A 25,962-nucleotide genomic window follows, 5' to 3' on the forward strand; every position below is an offset into this window, starting at 1 on the left:
GTTGGAACACCCAATTGTGTTTTAACCTTTTGTTGTTCATTTGAGGTGAAGTTGATGAATTTGGAGTTCTTTTTTCAGTATTTCATCCAGTTTGTACAGTGTACCAGTACCACTGAGAGCAAAACAACAGTGCTCTTAGGTTTGAAAATCTCATCTTTACTCCTCCAAACATGTGTCATAGCTCAAACTTTGTCTCAACTCATCATTTGAAGGCATTTGGCTTGTCCATGTGGGTGACTGTAAATGTAAAATTGGACAGTGACACTGGTTTTCCAGCAGTTTCATGACAGGCCTGGCCCTTAGTGGTTCCTGGGCTGTTCCTGAACATGCTAACCAACTTCATCTCATCTGAGGCATACAGTTTGGGTCTTATTCCAGACCTGAGTAAAGTGGTGACACATTCGAATAACTTGTACTTATGAAAAACAGTTTGAAGTGATGATCTTGGAATCTGTGATTGCTTAGAAATGGCTTCAAGAGTCCTTAAGCCTGTAATTTTCTTTGATCTTCGCTGATCTTCCCTTGGGCTTTCTTGTTGTTCTGAGCATTGGACAATCCAGTGTGTGTTGTCAAACAATCATTTCATACTGGCAAAGAGAAACTAACACTTGCAGTCAAGTGTGCTCACTAATGAGGATTTAATAGAACCCGGAGGTGTCAAGTTAAAAGACATTGTAGAACCTTCAGCAGATTTCTGTGAGTATATGCATATACATGCATACATTTTAACCTGTATGAAGACTTCTGACCCTGTGTGACCCAATTCTTTTTTTCTAAAGTCAGTAAACATGTATGTTGTTCAATCATTCACAGAAAGCATTAAAAGCCTAAAATTACCATCATATTCAGGTTCATGGTGAGTGTATGTAAACTGTAGACACTCTTAGACTTGGAGGAATGGTTTAATGCACTTCCACACTGACTTTACTTTTCACATATGGAGGCTAGGTCCATTTTTATATGCAGTCTGTGTAAAGGTTATACTAATAACATAGTGTCACTTATATGTTTAGTTAGTAGTTAGCTGGGCGTGTTATATCATTATCATTAGAGGTCTAATTGCTTGCAAATAAACACTCTGTTTAACGCATCCTTTGAACATTTGTACATCTGCTTTTAATGCAACTACATATACACTTCTCCAACATATGAAGAAATGCAAAGGTTAGCAGGCCTGTTTTGGCTAATTAAAATGCTATGCTAAGATTGCATGGCCACTAGTAAGAGGGAGGAGCTTTGCATCAGTTATTGGGTTCATGAAAAAAGGTTAAAAATGCAGGATGGAAAGAAGGAAAGGGATGAAGGAAGAAAGATTGGGAGAAAGGAGAGTTGAACTGCAGATTTTCATAAATCCCCTTGTTGGGAGTCTTTCCAGACCGCATGTTCCCATGCAGATTAAATCCAACACACACACGCAGACTACACATATTCAAACTGTGCCACCTCAACCAGGCCAACGGTGCTGTGTTATGCCATAGGCTGTCTCAGTGTGTCTCTCATGGTGGTTTGTCCAGATCTGACTCCGAGGTTTCCTCAGTCCCAGGAACAGGACAGAGCTCTTGGCTTAAAGAGCCCACGTCCCATTTGCCTGTGATGCTTTACACTTGGAGGATAAATGTGTTTCCTGTCACAGTTGCTGCCTGTGAAGCTGATTAGTGCTCAGCCCTTGACTATTTCCTGACGGGAGAATCTGAGAGTTTTGTACCACACACATTTACATTTTTAAAACATTGTCACATCCACTGCAGCATCTCTTTTCCCTCCCGTCTACTTGTCTGGAGTCATTTGCTTTAAATCTTTTCCTTACTTTCACTAAAGCTATTAGTAAAATGTCTTCTGTCTCACAATCTCCCTTATTCCTTACTCTTTAAACAGCCTTTTGACTCTTGTCTCTACCTCTGTCTTTCTCCTTTTCAGTCTGTCCTTCTTAGCTCCTTTATTTCTTTTAAACATCTCATCACGACTCATGGCAACTGCTCTTGAGCGTGACACCTCTGTTTCTTTCTTTCTCCTGTGCATGCTGTGTGTTCTGGTCTGTGTCTATGCCTGTCTGCATGTATCTGTCTCTCTGCCTTTACCTTTGGCACACCGTCTTTTTCCTTTTTATCCCCTGCACCCTCCTCTCCTCAAGAGTCTGTAGCCCAGGTTACATAATACATATTAGATAGAGGTGGAGAGAGGACTGGAAGTATAAAAGTGGAGGGGATGGAGGAGGGGAGGAAGATACTGTGCTTCTCTACTGCTGAGCCTGATGTGGTCATTTGTCTGAGCAATTGATGCGACACAGTCTGGGTCTTAATTTTTTCTGGCCAGTGATCAGCTGGTGTTCGGTTTTTGTTTGACCGTGGGCTTTGTGGGTGTACGGACTTTATTCGCTTTTGTTTAGATTTCTCATTTCGCTTTTCAAATTAACCCTGCCCCACCCCCACACCCCTGCTTTACATGGCATGTATTTGTAAATCAGCCTTTGCTGCCGGTCCAGCTCATTTTCATCTTCAGGAGCTGACATCTGGTCTGCCTGTCCTCTCCTCCCCCTTTCCTCCTCCCTCTCTCTCTGTCTCTCATCCCCTCTTCATCTCATCTCTATCGTGATTACTCTTTGCCTCGCTGACCTGCAATGATGTAACTACATTTTGGAAGCAGACTTTTACCCTTGCCAAGCATTATATTGCGCCATCTTTCTGAGTACTCACCCCTCTCAGTCTCTAACCACCAACTCTTTCCACTCGGGCCATTTTTTCAGGTTTTAATCTCGTTCCCAGAGCATTTCCCAGCAGTGATTTGATATGAATGAGGAAAATGAGGTTGAAGGGGGAAGAGAATTTAGAAAAGTTCCCAGATGATTTAGTGTTTCAACTGTATGACAGCAAGAAACACTCCAGTTTAGTCATGAGTAAAGGGATGGTTAATTGCACCCAGCAGTTTCCTGCACCAGCCTTTAGGCATGGAACACCATCTCCACTGCTGTCACATATTGTGAAATTATTTAGGAGCCACTTTCCCAAATATGAATTCTCCAAATCTTAAACTCTAAGCTTTAGAATTAGTGTTAGGCTGTGCTGGCTTCCACTTTTCCATCAGGTGGTGATAGTTAGCTTGTTTAGCATGCATGCCTGCTATTTTTTGCTTCTATCCAACCAACAGACGTCAATAAGCAGAACACCTTTATCAAGAGGCTGCTTTAGACAGAGCGACCTGGCTATATTGGGCACTACCACACAAACATGTCAGCTGTCTATTACTGATATTTTAATAAGAGAAAAGAAGGACTCCAACAAGGCTTGTTGGCTTACAGATCTGCCCCATCTTGCATAAAGCTATTCAAATCAGATGAAGTAGGAGTATAGCTTTACACTATTTAGCAAGGAGCAAGGACAGTTGTCCAACAAGATGAAATATTGTAACCTGCTTTCAGTTTCTATATGGATGATCTCTCTAAAACATCAAACAAGACTACTGGATGTATGATGGGGAAAGACTTATTATTATCTGATGCATGCTGACAATTTAGTTGTTATGTCTCCTTATTGAGGGTTTGTAGACAGATGACAACTAACCACTTGATGTTAACTTGATGTTAATTTTCGATGCATAAAAACCCTACATTGGTGACAATGTGGAGTTAATAAGGCCTCAGTCACACAGGCTAGAGACCGGTCAGCCGTTGGTCATGTGGGGAAAAAAGTGACCGGTTGGGAGATGCCTCGCAAACTAGCATGGAAGAGCCTAACTTGTCTCCAAACACTGGCCAAATAGTTTCTGTTATGAAAATGTGAAAAGCACGATGCAAACTTGGCTTCAGACTAAAAGTTTGACCTTTGTGATGTACTGGCTACAATCTTGAGGCTTAACTTTTAATTTAATGGAAAAGCTTCTCCTTCTCCAGTTTGTGTTGCACTTTATTCAATGTAAATGGCCTGTATATTTATATAGCGCTTTTGTTCTGTGTTAAGATGTTATGTTATGTTAAGATAAGATAAGATAAGATAACCTTTATTAGTCCCACACGTGGGAAATTTGTTTTGTCACAGCAGGAAGTGGACAGTGCAAAAGTTATGAGGCAAAAATTAGAATACAATAAGAATAAATACAGTACACAAATGTTCACAATCGCCTGGCTTAGTGAGTATTAACTCTTTGCGACCAATTTTACCAACTGTTTAGCAAAGTGTGCATGAAGAAGCCTCATTGATTTCCACTTGCAGCAACTGCCCAGTTATGGTTAAGTCATGGTTTGCAGTATGATACTAAATTTATCTTGCTATGTGACGGTGATCACTTCCACAAGGGAGGAATGGAAGCCAAATTTTCCTTCATTATGTTTAGGAGACCAAGTCTCTTTATCAGGAATTGTCTCTGTGATGATTCATAAATGTAGTGCCATGCAAAATCTATGCAAAAGCAAGTATGCTAGCTACAAATACTTTTTTTTAGGTTGCTTGAAAAAATGAAATGATCTATGATTTTTGCCACCTTTGTCCCCATGGTCATTGTTGTGTATTCAAATTAACATCACAAATGAATTTAGAGTTGTATTGGTGACGACATCAATAAATCCATAATGTTTGGGGTTGTCTTTACTTTACCTCTTTTAGGTCACACTCATTCACAGTTTTGCTGAACTTTTCATTAACTCACTCAGAGGTGCTTACATTTCCCAGCTACCCATATCCCATATTCCCAGGTTGATCTGATATCCTCGTGTTGGTGTTGTTCCCAGATCATCATACTAAATGTTGTTCCAGGATCAACATTGCAAGTGACCAATCAGAATGTTGTGACGTCATACTTTTGCGACTTTGGGAAAAACCGGCGTAAAACAAAAAACTGTACTAAAGCTGCGTGAAACCGCCTCTGTCTGCCGATCAACGGACCCTGACCCTAAACCTAACCCTAACCGTAACCCTTTAATAAACAGTAAGCAGAATTGATATTGTCCTTGCAACATTGGAATTTCATAAATGCACGAATGGCTTGGCGCGCAAAAGAATAACGTCACAACAATGTGATTGGTCACTTGCAATGTTGAACCTGGAACAACATTTTCATGATGGTCTGGGAACAACACCAACACGAGGATATCAGATCATCCATATTCCCATATCCCCCTGAGAGGCGATAGCTTCACCGTAGATCATCCTCCTGGGCTAGAAATAAGGACAGCTCAGTCAGAGGACTCCAGTGTGGTAACCTCCAGTAGCATGACATCACCATCTGATACCAACATGCTGGCTCAGACTCCTACGAAGCTTTGAATGTGATTGTCACTGACTCCCTGACAAAAAAAAGTTATGTCCAGGCTGATCCGCTGTTCATCCACAAATACCGATTTTAATCTGCATTCAGCATTATTGTTTCTTTTTTTATGGGTTTTCTCATGGGCATTTTGTGTTTTTTGTGTGCATCTTGTGTAATATTAGTATTACTGCTTATTGAGGACGGGAGGGGCTGCTTAGATGCTCTGCTTTTAGGAGGACAGGTTATTATAAAGTAAAGCTTTTTAATCTTTTTAATCTCTAAGACACATGCTCCTCTCTCTCTCTCTCTCTCAGAATACCTTTAATTTCATCTGTTTTATGAAAAAATCCTCCTCTGTTTTTTAATATTAGCAAGACATTCTAATTTATTATGAAGTGAAAATATTTATGTAATGATGAGCAAACAGTGGCAAACAAACTCGAAACGAGGCAAAGCCTTCGAGGCAGTCAGCTCGAGTTTCACTGCATCACGCTCACATAACATGACTCCTGCTCCTCCTGTCTTATACTAAACTCACAATTTGTAATTTGCTGCCGAAAGCAGTGCAGTGCCAGCAATGTACAGACTCTAATCTAACTTTTGTTTTAATTCATTACACTCAGGGCTTTTTAAATGCAAAGCAACAGACAGACAGTGATACCAAGGTGTATTCAGTGTGTATACATGTCCATAATAATGTTGCTGCTATATTATTACTACATCCTAAACATCTCCATCACAACAATACAAGATTGTAATAAATCAGTCCAGGCAGTATACATTGACCCTAGGGAGAGGAAATGGGACACAATTTCACCTGGTGTTTGTTTGTTGCATGGCTTCCTGCCACTCCAGCCTCCTCCCCCAGTGACAAACATGCTTGTGAGGTTAATGGGTCACCATAAAATTCACCATAGGTGTAGCTGTGAGCGTGAATTGCTGTGCATCTCTCTGCATCTCGTCCAGCTCAGTTTATCCCTGATAGGCAAATATAAGAAGATGAACAGAGAGATACTGCATGCATTGGTTTTGTATTGTGTTACCCTTGCTTGATTAGTGAGCCAGTCGCTAGCTTCTACAACTGTCATTTGTTCTCTCTCATAACAACAACAGGAGCTGTCTAAGAAGATCGCTGACACAAACACTATCTGTAAGCAGATAGTATATATACTAAGCACACTGACCACTTGCAGCATAAAATGAAATTAGGTATCTTAATGTTAATGCTGATAACTTTTTAAATTCTTTTCCCTTTGGACGCCTGCTAGACAAATAATTCATACAAACTATAGATTACCGTGACAGTCTGCTAGCTACCAAAGCACAATGCACAATCGCAATCGTCTTTGTGACCAATTTCACGCTACAGACTGCCAGCAACCACTCACAACCAGTTGGAGATGACTGGTGTTTTCCACATGGCTGCCAACAACTCTTTAGGCCTGCGTTACTGGTGTCTTAGTTTCATTGGTGATTCCTGATTGGCTGTAGGCGTAGGCCTCTGTTTCTCAGTGTTAGCCCTGCAACAGGTTGGCAACCTGTCCAGCATGTACCACACTTTTTACTCTATGACAGCCAGGATAGGATTAAGCCCCCACAATGAATTGGATAAGTGGAAGATGGATGGATATATTTATTTATGTGCTGTTTAACATTTTTTTACTGTATTTCTTGTACTTCATGATTTCATATCAGTTATTTTTTGTAGTTTTGGCGTCAGCCCATCCGTCAGCACAGCATCAGTGTTGAAAACATTGAAACTCTCTTGTAACCTACTCTCTGCTGTGTGTTTGTGTGTGGCAGACAGAGTGTGTGTGTGTCATTGGTAGCAGTTCAAGACTGGTGCCAGATTCAGCGCTTAGTCTGGCACTGCCTTGTCAAACAGAGCATGTGTGTGTTGAGACTTGGGACCTGTGCTGGCTTTCTCATCAAGTATGCAGTTGGAGTCAACGCTGCAGCAGAGATGCCTAATAGAGAAAACCAGGGGGGAGAAGAGAGAGTTGGAGAAAGACTCCAGAATACGTCATACCACCCTCTCGCTTCCATCCCCTGCTCTCTCCTCTTTTTATCCTTGCACTTGTCAATTACGCCTTTTCACACTTTTCTATCTAAGCCTGCTCCTCTTCTACATCTCTTCCCTTTCAATCTCTACCCCACCCACTAAATTCCTCCGCTCTTATCCTCATTCATACCCCTAGCCATTCATATCCCTCACTCTCTCATTTCCACTAAAATGAATGTCATTCATAACTATCTCTCGATCCACTGCAGCCTGGAAAGAGCTGTTCAGCAGCCGTCCAGCTATCTGTGACACTCACAGCTCCTCTTGGAGTTCCTGTTCCCCATGCCCATATAAGTACTTCCTCAAGGCTAAGTTAGTGACATCACAACGTTGGCCTGTCATGAGCAGTTTTAGTAAAAGGTCACAGATATTTCTTCAGGGAGATTTTCTGTCATTTGTCCTGTGCGCTATGTATCGTAATGCGCTCTCCAGTCGGGAGATACCAGTGAAATTGATATTGTTTCAAACAAAGTCGGACTTCTCATCGTGTCCTCGTTCTCACCTCCTCCACTTCAAGTTCTTACTTTTCTCATGGACGAAGAACACTCAGTATCTGCCAAACAGGAAGTGGTCATGATTCAGTGAGAACAGATTATCCTGTGTGTTGTGTTGTTTTTGTACGCGTTTGTGTGTGTATCATGTTGTACAGTCCAATTCATGTTTATCGTAGCCACTTGTAGCACTGTCTTGTTTCACCCATCTTCTAATATTCAGAGCTTGAGTTAAATAAATATGGACAGATCTGAATCGCAAAATGATAAATAACAGTTTCCTCATGAAGTATCAGCCAAGCAGCTGGAAGATTTGATGAATCGGTGTGTGTGCGCGTGTGTCTGTCAGAGAGTGATGGAGAGTAGCAATGACGCATTGGCATATTGCATGTAGCAGCAGACCAGAGGAGGGGACGAAGCATCCAGTATTAATTACCATCTTCATCCACCAACCTGTCTCAGAGGCTGACTCATTCTTCATTAGCAACTTCATTGCTGTCAGCTGCTCATTGGTGTCTGCGAACCACACTATCATACCAGAACACACTGCAGTAACCATTCTGGGTAATGCTAAATGCAGCCTAGAGATTTGAAAGGATGGAACTGATGCTAAACAAAGACATTCTTTACGAACCAAAAAGTGTTTTTAATGCCGTGTCATGTTTTTTCTTTACGGCGTCACCACTGTAATACCAAGGCTGAGAATAAGGCTAAGAATACTGGTTTGAATTTGCCTTTTTAAGTAGACATCCAGTGTTCCTGATACACTTAGGACCAGTTGGGTGTAACACACTGTCGTAACACATTACGGTTCTAATTTCAGTAATCAGTGAAGTTTTCTTTGGGTTTGTTTTCAGCTTTGCATTAATAATCCACCCAGTCTAGGCACGTAGCTGCCCCGCCCTGATCCCGGTTCTGCTGAAGGTTTCATTCTTTTAAGAGGTTTTTCTTTCCCATCGACACCTAGTGCTTCCTCATATGGGATCATCTGATCATTGGGAATTTCTCTTACACTGTAGGGTCTTCACCTTACAGTATAAAGTGCCGTTATATAACTGTTGTAGTTATTTGGTGTATAAATAAAACTGAGTTGAAAGTATTATTCAGAATTTCATTAAACTTGCACACAGTGGTCACCTAATAAGTCTTCACCGGTATTGTGCAGACGGTCCGGGTCACACTTGTCTTTGCACGTACTATAACCTGTGAATTGCACCCTGTGATGGATCATAAGCTGGAAGAGTTACGTTACTAGCTACGTTACTTTTCTGAAGCCTCATCTTGAGCTCAGCTGCTTAGGAGGCTCCCTGGAAGCCCAACTCTGCAGATATGTCAACCCTATATCAGTGCAATCATCAACTTAGAGCCGAATGATTTAGAGATTTCTAGAAGGGCCTTTGACTTGAATCTCATATTCAGATCAGGCTGTGACACTGTGACACTACAGGGAGACATGCTATTTCCTCCTGCAGCAATCAATATGCTTGGTCAGCCATAAAGCTCCCACGGTGGACTGAAACCTGATCCATACTGCATAATCGCACCAAGGTCAAGCAAGAGAGCCATTTACATATAGACGCAGGCACCTTGAACTGACAAACTTGCGTGCCAACCGGGCAGATAATTAACCAGTCAAGTCAAGTTTCGGCCAGTATGAGTATGTGTAAGTGCAGTTTTGTGTGACAATGGTTTTTGCAGTGGTGTGCGTGTGTGCATACATGCCTGTGTGTTTAAACCTGTGAATACCTGTGCTTTTTTGCCGTTTCATTTTCTCACAGACGCGGCCTTGGTAGGTGGCTAATTGAAAAAGCCTACACTGCTGTTACCTTTTCTTTCCCCTCACACATAATGTCTGCGCGCATGTCTGTGTGTGTATTTGTTATCTTTGTGTTTCCTGTTCACAGCATGTGCCAGACTATTTACCAACTTCACTGGTTTTGGCCTCATTTAAATAAGATTTTTTTTTTTCAAAATGTCATTGAAACGTTTATCTTGTGTCTGTGTTCTCTGTGCTGTACTTCCCTATTTTATAAGTGTGTGCTGTAGGTCACAGTACAGGTGAGCTGGACTAATCTCAGATTAAAGAGGATGAAAAAATTGAGTCCTGCAAACTTGATCCCACACACACACATGCACACCCTCAATTTCTTGCTGAATCACGACCTTCCAGTCTGCTGCAACGCCACTGACTGACAGATTAAAACACTGCCACTCAAGCAGCACAGCTGGGGACACACACAGGCTGAGGCTCTAGTGTAGCCTGATGGAAAAATAAATATTGATATATGTGCAACTGCAATTTAGGTGCACATAAAACCGTCTTGCTTGAATACTTAGTAAAAACAAACCAGATAGTCACCTGTGTTTAAAAAAAAAAAAAAAAAAAAAAAAAAAAAAGTCTAGTATTTGGTTGTATGATTTAGAAAAAATCTATACAAAATATACAAAAATGGTAATGAAATTATATTTGTTAATTAGGTAATTCAATTCATCCATCCATTCTCCTCTGTTCATCCAATTCACAGTCACAAGGGGGCTGGAGCCTATCCCAGCTGGCATAAGGCAAGAGGCGGGGGTACACCCTGGACAGGTTACCAGCCTGTCACAGGGCTAGTAGTATTTTATATTCACAATTAACCTAATCCCACCAAGTGCATTATCTTTGGACAGTAGGATGAAGCTGGATTACCCAGAGAACAGCAATGCAAACTCACATCAGTCTTTATCATTGCTAGTACCTGATTGGACCCTGGTTTGCCTCCAGAATGGCCTGAATTATTTATCCTCAGAGATTTTTGTCCATATTGACATGACAGCTACAGCAGCTCCTTATTACAGTTCTGTTGGCTCGAATGTCTTTGTTTGTAGCTACTATCTAGCTGATTGAGTCACTGCGGAAATCTTATTTCTCTCTCCTTCTTGTTCCTCTCATATTTCCTCCGACAGACTTTTCAGTGCTGTTGTTTTGAGTGTTTTATTTCATAATTTGTTTCTGTTTTGTTTTATACCTGCTTCAATTCTGTTGCAAAGACATTGGGAGTTGCTATGATTCCCCATGGCAGCAAAACAGTTCTCTTGAACCAGGCTAACTCAGTGCTTAAGGTGGCAATAACCCTGAAAGACTTAAACAGACAGGAAATGTGGCCACATTAAGGTTACTTTTCTACCACTCATATCAAAATCACTGCAGTGTCTTTTCTCCCCAGAGCAATAGAAAACCCACAGCGTGGGTCCGCAAAAAATATTGGGTGCTGCATCGATGCCATCCATGGTAGGAAAGACCCGGATCTATTGGAGATGTGATGAGACACGTCCTTTCCCTTCAGAGGACATCCAGAGATCTGAATTTGTCACGCAGCTGTGTTTGTGACAGAGGATGCCATGAAGTGATGAAGAGCGTGCTGTGATATGCTGCAGTATGTGGGCTGTTGATGGATCTTATGAAAGTTTCTTTTTTCATTACTTTATTTTGCAGCCACTTCAGTGGGATGAAAACTGGTAGTCAGAGAGAAGTGGACACAATAGACCCGCCGCATGAATAGTAAATTGTCATCGTAGTTATTGATCTACTCGCTTAATTGTGCCATCGTTTATTATGTTGAGGAAGGATCGGCTGTAGTTGTTGTCATTGTTGTCAGCTGATCTGCAGTGATACACCTGACTCATCCTGTGTGTTTGCCCCCCCCCCACCCCCCCGCTGGCTCTTGAGTTACACAGCGAGGGGAGATCACATTGCATGATTTGGGCTCACATCGTCTCTCTGTCTCACTCTTTTACTCCCACTTTTAGTCTCCCCTAGTGCCGTCTTCTCGCCCACTTTGTCTGACAGCTGCCCACCCTTTACTGTTAGTGCTCTCTCCATTGTTCTTGATCTCCAAACTTTCACCAGCACAGTTGGTTTTTTGGCTCTTATGTGACCCCGTTAAGCACGGAGAGGATTTTTAAATGTAGCCAGTAGAGCTGCAGCTTCCACCAATGAGTGTTTTTCTTGCGCAGGGTTTGGAGTGTAAAGCACTCGCACCTCCAGTTTAAAAAAATAATAATTTAAAAGTGCTTGTTGAAAATGCTTGACTCTTGGTATTGTATGAATTCTGGCAATAAGGCATAAATAGTAATATAAAGATGGAGGTGGGCGGCTATCGATAACTGTTAGTTCTGGCGAAATGAAGCGAGAAAAGATGGCTCTCCCTCCTCTTGTTGCCATTTACTAAGCTCCCCTTTCTGGTGCCTGTTGGTGGTTTTGGATCAGATAGAAGCTTTAGGCGACATGCCACAACAGAGAGGCAGATTCATACAGTGGAGTCCTTCCAAAAGTCCTCCATCACTCATACACACAGGCACATAGACACATGCAGCCATGCACACACACGCACTCACACTCCATCAAACAGTCACACTATCACGGGCACACACTTAATTATTCAGTCGCTAATTATCTTGTATGCCCGGTTACATAACTGAAGTTGCTTTTGTGAGTGGAGCGAAGAAGACACTCGTGAGGAGAACTTGCCGGAAGAGCCGAGCTTTTGAGAGAATTTTATCTGGCTGCTGATGCAACTTTTCTGAAGCATCTGAAACTGCTTGGAAAAAAAGTAATTTCAGTGAAGAATATCTAAATCTGGGGTTGCTGCAGAGATGGTGTCAGAGATGCCAAATGCAACACACACACGCTGAACCACACAACTGTTTTCAGATTTCCACCTGATGACTTATTTGGCTGTGTGATCGTAAGAACACTGGGTTTGTACTTAGTTTGACATACTGAGACGAGCCTGGTTAGTTCACCCAGTTGTTGTTTTCTCTCCTTTGCTCATCCTCCCGCCTTCATCTCACACTTTCTTTAACATCTTGCTTTATCCATTTTCTCAACCCCCTCTTCTTCCCTTTTTCCTGCCACGTTTCTGTTCTGTTGCTCTTTCATGTTTTCCTTTTTATTGTGACCTGTTTTTCAGACGTCTCTTTTATCGCTGCCTATCCTTTAATTTTATTACTCCACATGTCCCCAGTGTCCTCATCTATTGTTGGCTGAAATTCTGTCCACCTTTATTTCACCTGTTTCCGCTGTTAATCTTCTCCAGTCTCATACTGTCTCGAATTGCAGCTGAACAAGCTTTAACAATCTGATGCTGTTGGCAACTGTCCTCTTACCTGTCAGTAAAATATAAATGGACCGGTGCTCAGTGAGGCCGCTTTTGTGCTCTAACTGAGCACACAAAGCACATTTTAACTGCAGGGCACATTCACCCATTCACACATACAGCACTTTATTCTATGCCTTTAAGCGCTTTCCAACTATCACACACACTCAAACTCAAACTGATCGACAGAGCTGGAGAAATTTGTGTTTCAGCATCTTGCCCATGGAATCAAGCCACCAACCTTCATGGTTAGTAGATGGACGACTTTACAGCCACATCCATCATGACATCACCTATTTTGTGGGCTACATTTTTGTGCCTTGATTTTGACATTTGGACTGGTACCATCTTGGTGTTTTAAAGCCTGAAGTGATCGTATCTAAATAAGAAGGTAGAGTACCAAGTTATAAGCTAGCTAGATTGGTAAGGAAGGTGCGTATAATAACTGTAGTCCTGGACAGATATTATGAAAGAAGAAATTGGCTAAAGAGACCATAACTGTGTTTTTATGTGTTTCATTTCTTCTGTAAAAATAGATATATTCATTCAGTTCAGTTCAATTCAGTATTATTTGTACAGCCAATAATCAACAATGGACGATATGTGCGTGCATGCGCAGACTTTTTGATGGGCAGAGCAATGTAATCATGCACAGACTGATTTGCACGTTTACAACACAGAAGAAGTCCAAACATGAACGAACTACTTGTGTAGACGTATAGTGCGAGCAAAGTACTCAAACACGACTAACTTGCATGAGCACGTACGTGTCCACCATCTGGCTGAGTATGCTAGGCTATCACCAGCTTCTGCAGCTCCATCAACAAGCATTTGGGCGCACTCTGAGGAGGGTGCCTTTGCTCGCAGATGAAAGAGGGTGCTGTTAAAACAGCGCTATTATTATTATTATTTTCTGTTGAGTGTTTCTATTAGCACCATCGTTATTAGCAATCTTACTCATGAGCAAATAAATAAATAAATCGCCCTTGCAAAAACGATCGCCCATGGGCTTAGCCTTTCGGCGATAGTCGATATATTCGTCTAATTGCCCAACCCTAATAGAGAGCCTTTAGGGTAGTTTCACAAAAACATTTAGGTGCTGTATAAATCTGTCAGGTGGCAGGGAAATCCCTGATCTATTGGAGATTTGAGGAAAGAGGTGTTTTTCACTCGAGAGGATGCAGAGATTTGACCACAGATCTCACTACTTACCCACAAATAATACCAGTCACTCCCAGGGTTGTGGTTAGCACAGAAGATAACTGAAATACAACCCAAGTCTTTCTGGGCACCACCTCTCTTTGCACTCCTCTGTCAGGAACTGTAGATTTAAGGGAGCCCCCACACTGGATCTTTGCACCAAGCACACTACAGTACACAGGACAGACCAGCCTCTATAAAACTTTATGCACTTCACACTTTTATCTTTAATACTACTACTCTTAGAATATATACTTTTAACTTTTTGAAGGACTTGTAGACATTATATTTTAGAAAGCTGTTGAAGCTGTCTTAAGGGCACTAAAAAATCTTTGGTCTTGTGTCATCTGCAGCTACCTAAAAACTCTATAAAAGCTACAGAAATAAAAGATTAATCTCTCCACATATTTGTGTTTGAGTTTGTGTAAAAATGCTTCATCATATTGGCCTAAGCAGTCATGCATCAGTGAAGAGATAAGAGTAGGTGCTAACTTGGGCTATAGGGAAGATAACAAGAGATAATTGGTTAAAACAAGGTCCCATGTGACTGTCCAAGTTCATTAGTGTTTCAGTGCACACAGAAACCCACACACACGTGCCGGCTTCTCGTGACCCGATGCGACCGCTCAGTGAAAGTTAATCACCAATTATGCGCACAATTGTTAAATTTACAGTTGACTACCTAAGGGAAAGTTCTTCTCTGCTTCCATTTCTCGAGTTTCATTAAACTAGGCTAACGTATAACATGTTGCTTTTGAGTTGCAGCTGAGCTTTGTGAAGTGTCACCGTGGTTTCAGTTTACCTCAGGCTAGCCCACAGCCTGGGCGTGCGGGGGCGGCGGAGCTCGGTGTTGTTGCTCGAGCGCATGCGAACATCACCTTCTATCAGCACTGGCCACGGTCGCCTTAATGTGTCCAAACCAATCTGGGATATGAATGAATAGTATGCATGCCTCTGACATCATGGAGTTTCCACTGCTGTGCTCGGCTCACCTCAGAGATAGCAGCTTTGATATTTCACACCACTGGCTCGCTTGCAGGGGTTCCCCACCCACCACCCCTCCTTACCATAGATGGACTCTGGAGAGATGCTGTTTTTGTGGATGGCAGTAATCTTAAAGCTCAAAGGTCAAATACCCAACTGCCTGTAAACAAGTTACATATACATTACATATATATATTATAAAAGAGCCATATATTTTTGTTTTAAAACAGGCTCTAAATTTGAGTCTGAATCCATGTTGTTGCAGCATTTGCATTGGGAAAAAATTCTTTTGAGACTTTTTGTAATCAACAAGGTTTAGATTTACCAGTGCACGTTCTGCTGTAACAGCATTATGTGCAGGTTTGCGATAAATGAGGTGCACACCTGTGTAGAAACCTGTGGAAAATAACAGAACTGTTGCCAGGTGTTAATCATGCTTGTAGTCTGGTTCAGAAATGTTATTCCTGGCACTTTTTTCATTTTTGGAAAGCCAACTGTGTACAAGCAGAGGAATTCAGTGTTATTCCAGTGGATTACCTCTGAGGTTTCCTTTCCTGTGGTGTATCTCCACAGCTGTCCAAGTCGCGTGTTATGTTGTTTATTGAATATCAAAGGCTTTGTGAAGTCAAACAGGTGACCTGATACCATTGTTGTCTGATAGAAGGAACCACCTCCATGTTTGGGCAACATTTCTCTCAGTGCTGGCAGCTCGTTTACTTCCTGTCTTATTTAAAAAAAAACACACACACACAAACTTGTTTGTGTTGGATTACAGTTTATAAATGGATGCAGAAAAGCAAACAGTGGATGCACTTGAAGCAACAAACTGTTTATATATGTTGCAAACAGATGACTGTTGTACGCCACTGTTTGTTTTTGTATTTTGGATGGAATGGCATGAAACATTTTAAGTGCGGGAGGACTCAGATTTTCCATCACACACATGCACACACAGGAGGAGGTGAAATGACACCTCTAACTTTAGTCTCCCAGCCCGCCACTCTGAATAATCCAGTTAGGATGTACTCTCTGGCTATCAGGAGGTTTTAGCTGCCTCGCTTCCAGCCAGAGGAAAAACAGACTTCAGGCTGCAGACTGACCTAAACTGGCCTGATGTCCTAAATGAACCTTTGTCACATAAACACACATAGTACATGCACTCGCTAACCGCACCAACATCCTAATCTACTATTTCTTAACATTTTCAGGCTTGCCACCCACATCAAGAGAGCCATCATACTTTTTTTTTTAATGAATGATTCTGCAGTAAGAAGGATTTGAGATGTTTTGTGAAATAAAGTTCTGCAATGTGTTCTTTTAATATTTGCATTTATTAATATGAGAACCAACAGCCTGAACTCTAGTTCAAGCCCGTAACTTTAAATGGTTTATTTACAGCCTCCCTACACACGGAATATAATAAAGTGGCAGTAATCCAGTCAGATTTCTCTTCTTTGGCTGTGTGTCTGCAGGCAGATCGAAGAGTCTGTGTGTTTGTGTAAAGGTCGGAGGTTGCAGGGGGTACCGGCTGATGTCACGGACCCAAAAAGAAAGTAGTGTCTTTGATGACAGCCTGGTAACTATAAATGTCGTGACAACCCGTAGGAATGAGCCGTCATGTGACACCCCATCTTTGGAGCCAAGTGCATGGAAAAAGAAAACATGCACACACGGCTTTGCCTTTGGGGAGACCCCTTTGGAAACAATGTCTGGCTTGCTTGAGGATTTGAGAGGGTGAGCAGAAGTGATTTGATCTACTCAGTAAAACACCAAATGCGGGCATGAAGCGAGGCTTTGTTTTTACTGCATAGTTATTGTGAAATTAGCCGTAATGTTTCCCAAATGTTGAAGCCACTTTTGTTTGTGCCTTCTCCGGCTATGTTTTTTTATCAGGTTGCTTTTCTTCATGTAGTCTGTTTTCCAAAGTTGTTGCCTGTTGCTCTTGGCAGAGGCAAAGGGAGATTAAACTTATCTAAAATAACCTGTTGAGGCTGCGTAATTCAACTCTGGCACCTCCTCTCTTATTCCAGTCATCCATAAAGAAAGTGTTCAACTATTTGACTCTGACCAGCGGTGTTGACATATTTTCCTCCCTCGTCCTGAAGCCAACTTCTCGGGGAGAGCCATCAGGGACTACATGGTTCCAGCTCTCTGATATCTGGAACACACACTCTCACGTCTTTCCCTGTGAATGCACACTGATCACAGGTCAGGTCTTTGGCAGTAGTTTCCAATCAGGGGTGCAAGTACTTCAGGGCTACTAAGGCAATAGTCAGGCAGCAAGAATAGCTCAACTGGTAGAATGAATTTATTATTAGTACTGAGAAAACTGACTAAAACAGAACAAGCCTTGCAAGAACAAGCTTCTGGACTTTCACTGGGCCATTATATTGACAACACTGATTATTTTCTTTTTTTGCCATTCTGTTGTAGATTTGCTCCTGTTGCATGACCCAGTTTTGACTGAGCTGTCCCAGCTGTCAGACAGACAGCGTCACATTAGACTCTAGAATACTTTGGTATACAGAGGTCTTTATGGGCAACAACTCAATGATTTCAAGGTGCAGTGGCTGCAAATTGTCACCCCTCCACCACTTGGTTTTAGGCGTTTGTGCTGAAATGCTTGTGCTCCACTTTGGTCCAAAGGTCATTGTTCCAGAAATCTTGTGGTTTTGTTCAGACCCAACTTTGTAAACCTGTCTTGTTCTTTTTAGACAGAAGAGGCTTTCTATCCGGGACCCTTCCAAACAAGCCATATTTGTTCAGTCTTTTTCTAATTGTGTTGTTACAAACGTTAACATGCTAACTGAGAGCTCCACGGAGTGAGATGTAGCTTTTGTTTTCTCAGTTTCTCTGAACATTTCACGATCTGACCTTGGGACGAATTTGGTGGGACGTCCTCTCCTGGGAACACTCGCAGCTGTCTTGAATGTTTCCCACTTGCGAATAGTGTTTCTCACTTTATAACCCTTCCCATATTGATGGGCAGCAACAGTTGCTACTCCAAGTTTATTGCTGACGTCTTTCATCCTTGGCATTGTGTTAACACTTACCTGAGTGCAGCCGGTGCTTTCACAGGCTGATGGACAATTAACCAAGTACCCACTTAATTCCTGTGGAAGCAGTACTGATGTAGTTATTTTTTCACCCATTGCTTCGGCGTTAAACAAATAATGCCATGATGTAATATGTCATGTGATTTTGTAGTGTTGAAATTTTATTTGCCTAATTTTAGGGCCTACTTATATCCTGATATTCAAAACCTAAATTGAAAGAGCGTGGACTTTATTACTAAGCAGCAGGACAAGTCTTCTGTTAAAACTTTTAACTAATCACAACTGAATCCTAGTAAGCTGAAAGTTGTCCAAACCCAAACATTTGATCATTTTTTAGTCCATCTTACAGCGCTGAGGGGGACATGAGATGAAAAAGTTTGGGTACTGCTGATTTATATGAGTTTAGCACTTTATTTGGTGCAGGAATTTTCTTTCATTCCTGGGATTTAATGTAATTCAGTATAATATTCTTGCTATTTCAATTCTGACTTTATTGCCTTGGGTTTCACATCTTCTGTCTTCATGTTGTTTGTGGCTGTCAGTGTGTGAAAATGAATTCCAGCTACAAATATACAACATCTGCACATGTACTGCACACATACACACCGAAATAAATGGCAAATGTGTTTTTAGTGTGAGGCTGCAGACACTTGCACACACACTCAGACACACATGGGGTTTTTTCAGGCTGGTAATTAGTAGAAGCAGTAAGGTGATAACAAGCGCCAGCCACACGTTTGCAACCGAGGTGTCGATGCCAACATGCTGCTGGATATCACAGCCCCGCACTTTATCACACTTTCCTCCCTCCCCAGACGGATAACTCTTAAATACAGATGCATGCTCATGCGTGCTTTAAAAAGTGCAAGAAAATATGATCATGCTTGACACATCTTCAGCTTTACAGCAAACAGAACATGTGCATCAACATGGTGTATGTCCCCCACAAGTCCTCCTCCTACTCTTTTCTTTCCCTCCTTTCCTATCATCTCCACCCACTGCTCCTCCTCCGACTGCATGATTTGAGTCATATGATTCAAAAAGGTGAGAATCTACATTCAGCAGATTATTTTCATCTTGTTACCCTTACATTTCTTTTGTCCTCTTTCTTTGGATGCTCTGGTTTCGTGCACGTGGTGCTTGGTGACAAAGTTGAAACCTTGTAGCTGGCGATGATCTCATGAGTCTGACATCACTTCAGCATAAGCTGCACCCTCTGAACGCACATTTACATGACCGCCCTGAAGTGTGAGGTTTCATACTAAATAAGTTTGATGAAACAGAGACTTTGTGTGTGGCTCTTGTGCGGTGCCCTGGAAGGCTTTATGTAATTACATCATGCTATAGTGATCATGTGATTGTATAACTGCAACTTGAAAACTATATATGGGTCTTTTGAAACATCGGATTCAGACTTATCCTTTTATGTTCCCTTCTCCCCCGTGCCATCATCTCTCCCCTCCTGACCTTTCATCTCTTGTATGTGTCTTGCACTTTTCACTTGGCACTGGCTCACTTTGTTTTATTGCTCTTCCACAGGTTGCGGAAACAGCAGTATGAGTGGTGACATGTACAGCGCTGGCTATCATACTATTGCCAACATAGATTATTCATCTGTGTGCATCAGGACAATGAGCGCCAGGTACAGTCACTGCCCAGGTATGACATGGCATCAGATGGACGTGCGTCAGCTCTCCTTCCCGGATTCCTCCTTTGATGTCATACTAGAGAAGGCCACCCTGGATGCCATCATGGTGAATGAGAAAACGCCTTGGGAGGTTTCATCTCAAACTGCTTGTTCCATTCACCAAGCACTCACAGAGGTATTTTTGAAAAACTTTTCCTTCCAGAGGTTCGATATTTTGTGGGTTGAGGTTCTCTTGTTACGTCGGATTACTCACCAAAAATGTTTCTGCTTTCTGTTTGTGGGAACCTGAGAGTTTTTGTGAAAGCACATTTGTTTTCCCACCTGGTGCCTACTGAGAACTAGGGCTGCCACGATTTGTCGACTAGTCACGATTACGTCGACTATCAAAATCGTCGACGACTGATTTAATAGTCGACGCGTCGTTTGAAGCTTTGTAAGATCACAAAAGACGCAGGAATAAGTGGCAGGATTTAAGAGTGTAATAACGGACTGAAACAGAAGATGGCAGCATTGCATGTACAAGGATGTCAGCTACCGTTAAACCCCGAAGAAGAAGAAGAAGCAGCTGTGTCCCAGAATTCATAGCGTCCCAGCGCAGTTTCCAACAATGGCGGCAGCTAGTTAGTTTTAATGTTACTCTTATTATTCTTTCTGGGTCACAAAATAAACGTTTAACATATTTTCAGGCGAGAATGTAGCTGTGTAAACCTCAAATATCGGCTCAGTTTATCAGGACACCACATATTTTCAAAAGCGCTCCGACGTTTTCGGAGACGTCTGTTACCCACTAGCTCGTTAGCGAGCCGGGGGCTAGGTCACTAGCGCCGTGAGAACACCGGACTCCCCGCAAATCGTTTTCAAACCCACCGCCGTCTTTCGCTACTCAGGTTAAATATATATGAGTCACTTAGATAACTTAAAATGTTATTGTTTGGCTTTTTTTTTAGTATTTTATTTGTTCCTGAGTAAATCAGTTTGTCTGAGATTAAAGTTATAGTTTTTACACAGCTGAATAAACGTCAAGCAGACAGCTGATTATCAGAAGTGTGAGATGCTCCAGAATATACTCCAGTGTCCTGTTATATTTTAGATAGCAAGGAGTTTATTAAACTTCACCGAAACAATCTGCAAATTTCATTAAAATTTAATAAACTATCATCTTGTCTTTATTTTTAGTTAGCACAGACCTTAAACACTTAAAGCTGTAAGCTAATGATAGTTATATAAGAGCAGATGCTGCTGGTGCAATAAGCTGTAGTTTTGCGTCCAATGGATGCATGATCTGATTAGTCGACTAATCGCAAAAATAATCGGTGACTAGTCGACTATCAAAATAATCGTTTGTGGCAGCCCTACTGAGAACTCACTACCACTCACCACTGCAGCACTAGTTTATGGTACAGTCCAACCATCACGTGGTAATTTGCTTTCAGTTACAGCAGGTTTTTTTCAAACTTTAGAAAACATGATAACAGGAACAAAACAAGGATCTGTAAATGAAAACCATCAACATACTCAGATTTTTCAGATAATTTACAGATTTATTTACAGTTGTAAACAATAACCCATCAGCCTTTTACTGCTGATGGGTTATTGATGGGTGCAATTCAAACCAGAGACGCAAATCCCTTTTGAGGTTAAGTCAGGAAGGGCATCCTGGTTTAAAACTGCCAAATCAGACACATGGAGCTACCCACAGTGGTAATCAATTGTGACAAGGAAGCAGCATTCATTCATTCATTCATTCATTCATTCATTCATTCATTCGAAATATCATGGTTTCAGAAAAATCATCAATTTGAAACAATGTATGTTTTCTGTAAGTTAATTAAGGTCAAAATATTATCATTAGTAGTATTAATGTTGACATTTGTAGCTGATGCATGGCAAAGTTAAAAAATCAAATGTAAATACGTCTAAACTGTATATTTGTCCGTTTTTACAGAGCTGTCCTTTGCCTGTTTTGCAGGCCACTAGTGTCGCTACACACCTATGATGGTTTGAGAGCTGTTTTACGGCGAGCAGCAGTACGGTTTATTTGTAAATGACTTTCTGACAGTGAAATTAGTGGCACTTTACATTTCCACTCCACAGCCCATCAGCGTAGTGGCAAGAAGCTGAGTGCCCTTCAGCTGCTCGCCTAAGCACTAACTGCCACTGTGTCAATGTGACAATGACAATGTTTTGGTCATTTGCTGTGCTTGACCTTCGCATATTAAGACAAGAGAGCTCCACTATTAACTGAAGTAGGAAACTTGTGATTTCTGAATGGGGAAGAATTACTCATGATGTACTTACTGAGCATTTGAAGAACGGCTAAGTAAGGTATAATTCATTATTAATGTTAAAATGACAGGTGTATAGAGTCTTACGTCTAACACACAGCCTATAATTACAGTAAATGTTACAGTGGAAAAGGTCACAGAGTGTGACTCATTTTAATGGAAGCAGCTTGAGAGCACTAAGTAAAAGTGATGTTAATGCAGCTTTGAAACATTTGCATTTTCTTGTGCAAAACCTTAAAATTACACACAAATCAACAATTTATAAATGAAAGTAGTATGAAGCTTTTCCGGTGACTATTACCATTAATATTTGCAGTTAATATCAGGGTCATACGTAGGCTGCTGATTTGAATTAAGCAACAAGAAACGATAACTATTTTGACCGACATTAAAGTCATGTAGATTTACGTTTTGTAAACTATGATTATTTTACTGGACATAAATCAAATATCTAAGATTAAATGTAAACTCAAGAGTGACTCAGAATGAACTATATTACTGTCTGTAGGTGTGAATATTAAAAAACCAAGTGAGACAACATGGACGCAGGTGACCTCATCACACAGCCACAACCCTTCATGCTCGCTGTTATACCTCCTGAACGATAGCTGCAGCTGCTCAGACAATGCCTCCACATTGCACTGGTACAAAAGGTGAAAGCGTCAAAACCAGAAGCAAAGAAATTGCTTTTTCCCCTGACATATCATTAAAATAGCTGTAGAAACCAACACAGTTGAACAATCGTGTCTTCCACTCTGTTCCAACGGCGCGGCACACCGGGTTTACAAAACTCGAGAGGTGCACAGCATCCAGTAATGGCGGCTTGTAAAAGCGGCTATGATGTCAGTTTCATCTCAGCTTTGTCGTACAGTGCCGTTTGCATCAGTGATGCTCTACTGTAAAACAATTCAACAACTCCAAAAGTAGCCAAACATTCGAGAGCTTTGCCATGTTGTGTTATGTGATTACTTGCAGCCCGAGTTACAATATGTGCTTAAATGAATTCATTTGAACTTGAAGTTTTTCTCCTAATCATCCATCCTAATAGTTACAGCAACAAGTGAGTGAAGTGCTTTAAATGATACACCAAGAAGAAATGTTATTAGATTAGAAGTATTTAAATGTCAGTTTTTTCAAGTTATCCCAATTTTTAATGCTTAAAGCTTAACCGAGGACAACCCTGACTTGTGAAGTAAACAAGGATATAGACAGTGCTGTCTGTGGGCCCAGTTTGTAGGGACGGTGACTTGGGTGTTTTCCTCTAACAGAAGGAAGTATTAAAGAAGGATCAGTGAGTGTGATTGGTGGACAGATGGGAGGATTTGAATTCCCTTCTAGAGGAGTGAAGCTGAACTCATGAAGACGCCTGTTTAAAAGCCATTTCAATAAGAAGCTCAAGTTCCCAAGCACCCTTTCTCCTTTAATTTTTCTCAGCTGCCTCATGCTCGTGGCTATCCCTCTGCTTCATGTTGGTTTACATGTATCTTTATGAACTTCTCTGTGATCACAAGTACACAGCAGTGTTTTTGTCTTCAGCACTAGTGTACGTTTGCCGTCTCACTCTGGCTTTTATGGGCACAGACAGTCACGATTCTTGTTTATGTGTGAGCGTGTGTTTAGCAGGAATGTGGGTGGCGGCTTCAGAGCCTACTTTCAATTCTTACAGAAAGCATTTTCACAAAGCGGAAAAAGGGGACAGACGGAGGGAGACGCGAGCGAGAAAGAAAGGTGAGAAAGAAAAGAGGGAAGGTGAGAAAATGGTGAGCATAGGAGAGAGTGATGAAAATGAAGGAGATCCCTGAAGAAACTTTTGTTGAAATCACAGAAGAAAAGAAGAATTGGTGGTGGGGAGGGTGGGGGGAGTGGATGACAGCAGAGGAGAAAGGAATTGAGAGAGGGAGAAAAAGAGAAGGAGTGGGAGACAGAAACCAAGACTGACAGAAAGCTAATGAGCAGTGCGCCAGTGTGAGACGGATGAGAAGAAGGTAGCAAAGGAGAGGGAGAAGCTGAGGGGAGGGGAGGAAGAACAGTGCAGAACACTTTAATCTAAAGCCTGCTTTGAAAGAGATTCCCAAAGATTAATCGTGTTGAGTTAAAAAATAAAGAAATATACCAGAGAAAATTGGTGAATCATGTCACTTTACACCAGCGGACTGTTATTTCTCATCAGTATGAGAACAGATCGTATAAACACAAGGCTGAGTGTACAAAAGTTGAGGCAAAGTGCATATTTTGTTAATTATTTCAATAGTTTCTGTGTAACATCCAGAAAACTGGTCATGGACAGCCATCAGCCTCGTCGTGTGTGTGCTTGCACTTTGCGTGAGACCTAGCCCTGGCCAAACATTGATAAGCCAGACACAAGACTGTGCGACACGGAGTTATTAAATTCAGTTTTATTTACATTTTATCTACGAAATCACAGCAAAAGTTGCCTCATTGTGCTTTATATTGTAATTTAAAGACCCTACAGTAATACAAATAAAAATGGGACCTCCTTCGGGCAAGAGCTTTGGCGACAGTAGGAAGGAAAAACTCCTTTTTAACAGGAAGAAAACTCAGTGAGAAGGAGGCTCAGGGAGGAGTGGCCATCTGCCGTGACCAGTCAGGGGTGAGAGGAGTAAGTTTGGCGCTGTTAGCTCACTGGCCAGCTTAGATAAATTTTTAGCTACTCATCGTAGTAAATAGCTGGTTAGCCAATTCTGCTTCTTACTCAGCGTTGACACTGAGAAAGTCCTGTTTAAAGCATGTGCATGACTTCATATTTTTAGTAATTAATGCACTCAATTTCTAAGCAGTGCTATTTAGTTCTGCTTAGAGGTCCATTACACTCGCTGTATTGGTTGTTTCATGCAAACAGTGGCATCTCAACAGCTCTGTACTGTTCATACCAGGGATGAGTACTCGCTATTCTCGTAAATAAAAGATGTCGCCACTTAGATAAAACTTCCACATCACCAGAAGCAAAACTATCATATATTTCTTTCGAAGTTCTTTCCAGAAAGCCTCGTCTTTTCAGTCTATATGATCTCTGAATCTCTGAACTTCTCTGCAGTTATCATTAAAATGGCAGTAAAAACTGACATGATCGTACGCTCATGTAATTGACTTGGCTGTGGGGGCAGCAACAGCACCCTGTGTGACGTTATAAGCCAAAAACATGAAAGCGTACTGTAGCTTGCACCAGGGGATTTGATGTCAGTTTTGAAGTGCAGTGTGAGTATAGTGGGCCCATTGTTGTTGGCGTTAAAGGAAAACAAAGAAGAGGTTTAGCTGCAAGTGCATGTTGGTGAGCATGAAGATCACATCCTTTGGATTTTCATGGAAAATTTGTCCCAAATAGTTTTTATGTTTTGTTTTTGTGTTTTTAAGTCAGTGCATATCCTGTTAGAAGATTAGTGGAGGTTACATTAAAATGGTTTCAAAAAGCTTTATGCAACAAAAAGAATCCCTGAAGGTCAAAAAATACCTGAAAGCCTTGCAGAGAGATTAAATACATTAATATTCTGTAATTGAATGTCCAGTTACATTTTAACATTAAAATATATAACTCTTCTACTGGTACATGTAGAATTTGACTCTTTTACCAAAATCAGAGATCAACTCTTCACGTTAGAAATTGGCCATCCATCCATTAATGTTCCTAACGACTCATCCAGCCAGAGTAACGGGTTATAGGCAGTTTATCTTAGCTGACAGGCTGCCCGTGTGTCATGAGGCTAAGGTGGAGACTCCGTCAACCTTTCATGGTCACATAAGTACCTAATGTCAAGTTAATCTCACACACTTGTCTGTGGACTATGGGAGGAAACCCCAACGAAAAGGTCCAAGCTAAGAACTGTATTGCTCACCACTGTATC

At 41.4% G+C, this 25,962-nt stretch overlaps 1 protein-coding gene across 1 annotated transcript in view; it reads left to right on the forward strand.

The window, feature by feature from the left end:
• Positions 1-25,962, forward strand: part of ece2a (endothelin converting enzyme 2a) — a 98,588-nt gene that overhangs the window by 25,014 nt on the left and 47,612 nt on the right. Inside the window, exon 3 of the mRNA XM_014412274.4 lies at positions 19,709-19,992. Within this exon, the coding sequence (XP_014267760.2) occupies positions 19,709-19,992 (284 nt within the window). The remainder of the gene's footprint in view (positions 1-19,708; positions 19,993-25,962) is intronic.

This window comes from Maylandia zebra, linkage group LG18, assembly GCF_041146795.1.
Source record: "Maylandia zebra isolate NMK-2024a linkage group LG18, Mzebra_GT3a, whole genome shotgun sequence".
Lineage (NCBI taxonomy): Eukaryota > Metazoa > Chordata > Actinopteri > Cichliformes > Cichlidae > Maylandia > Maylandia zebra.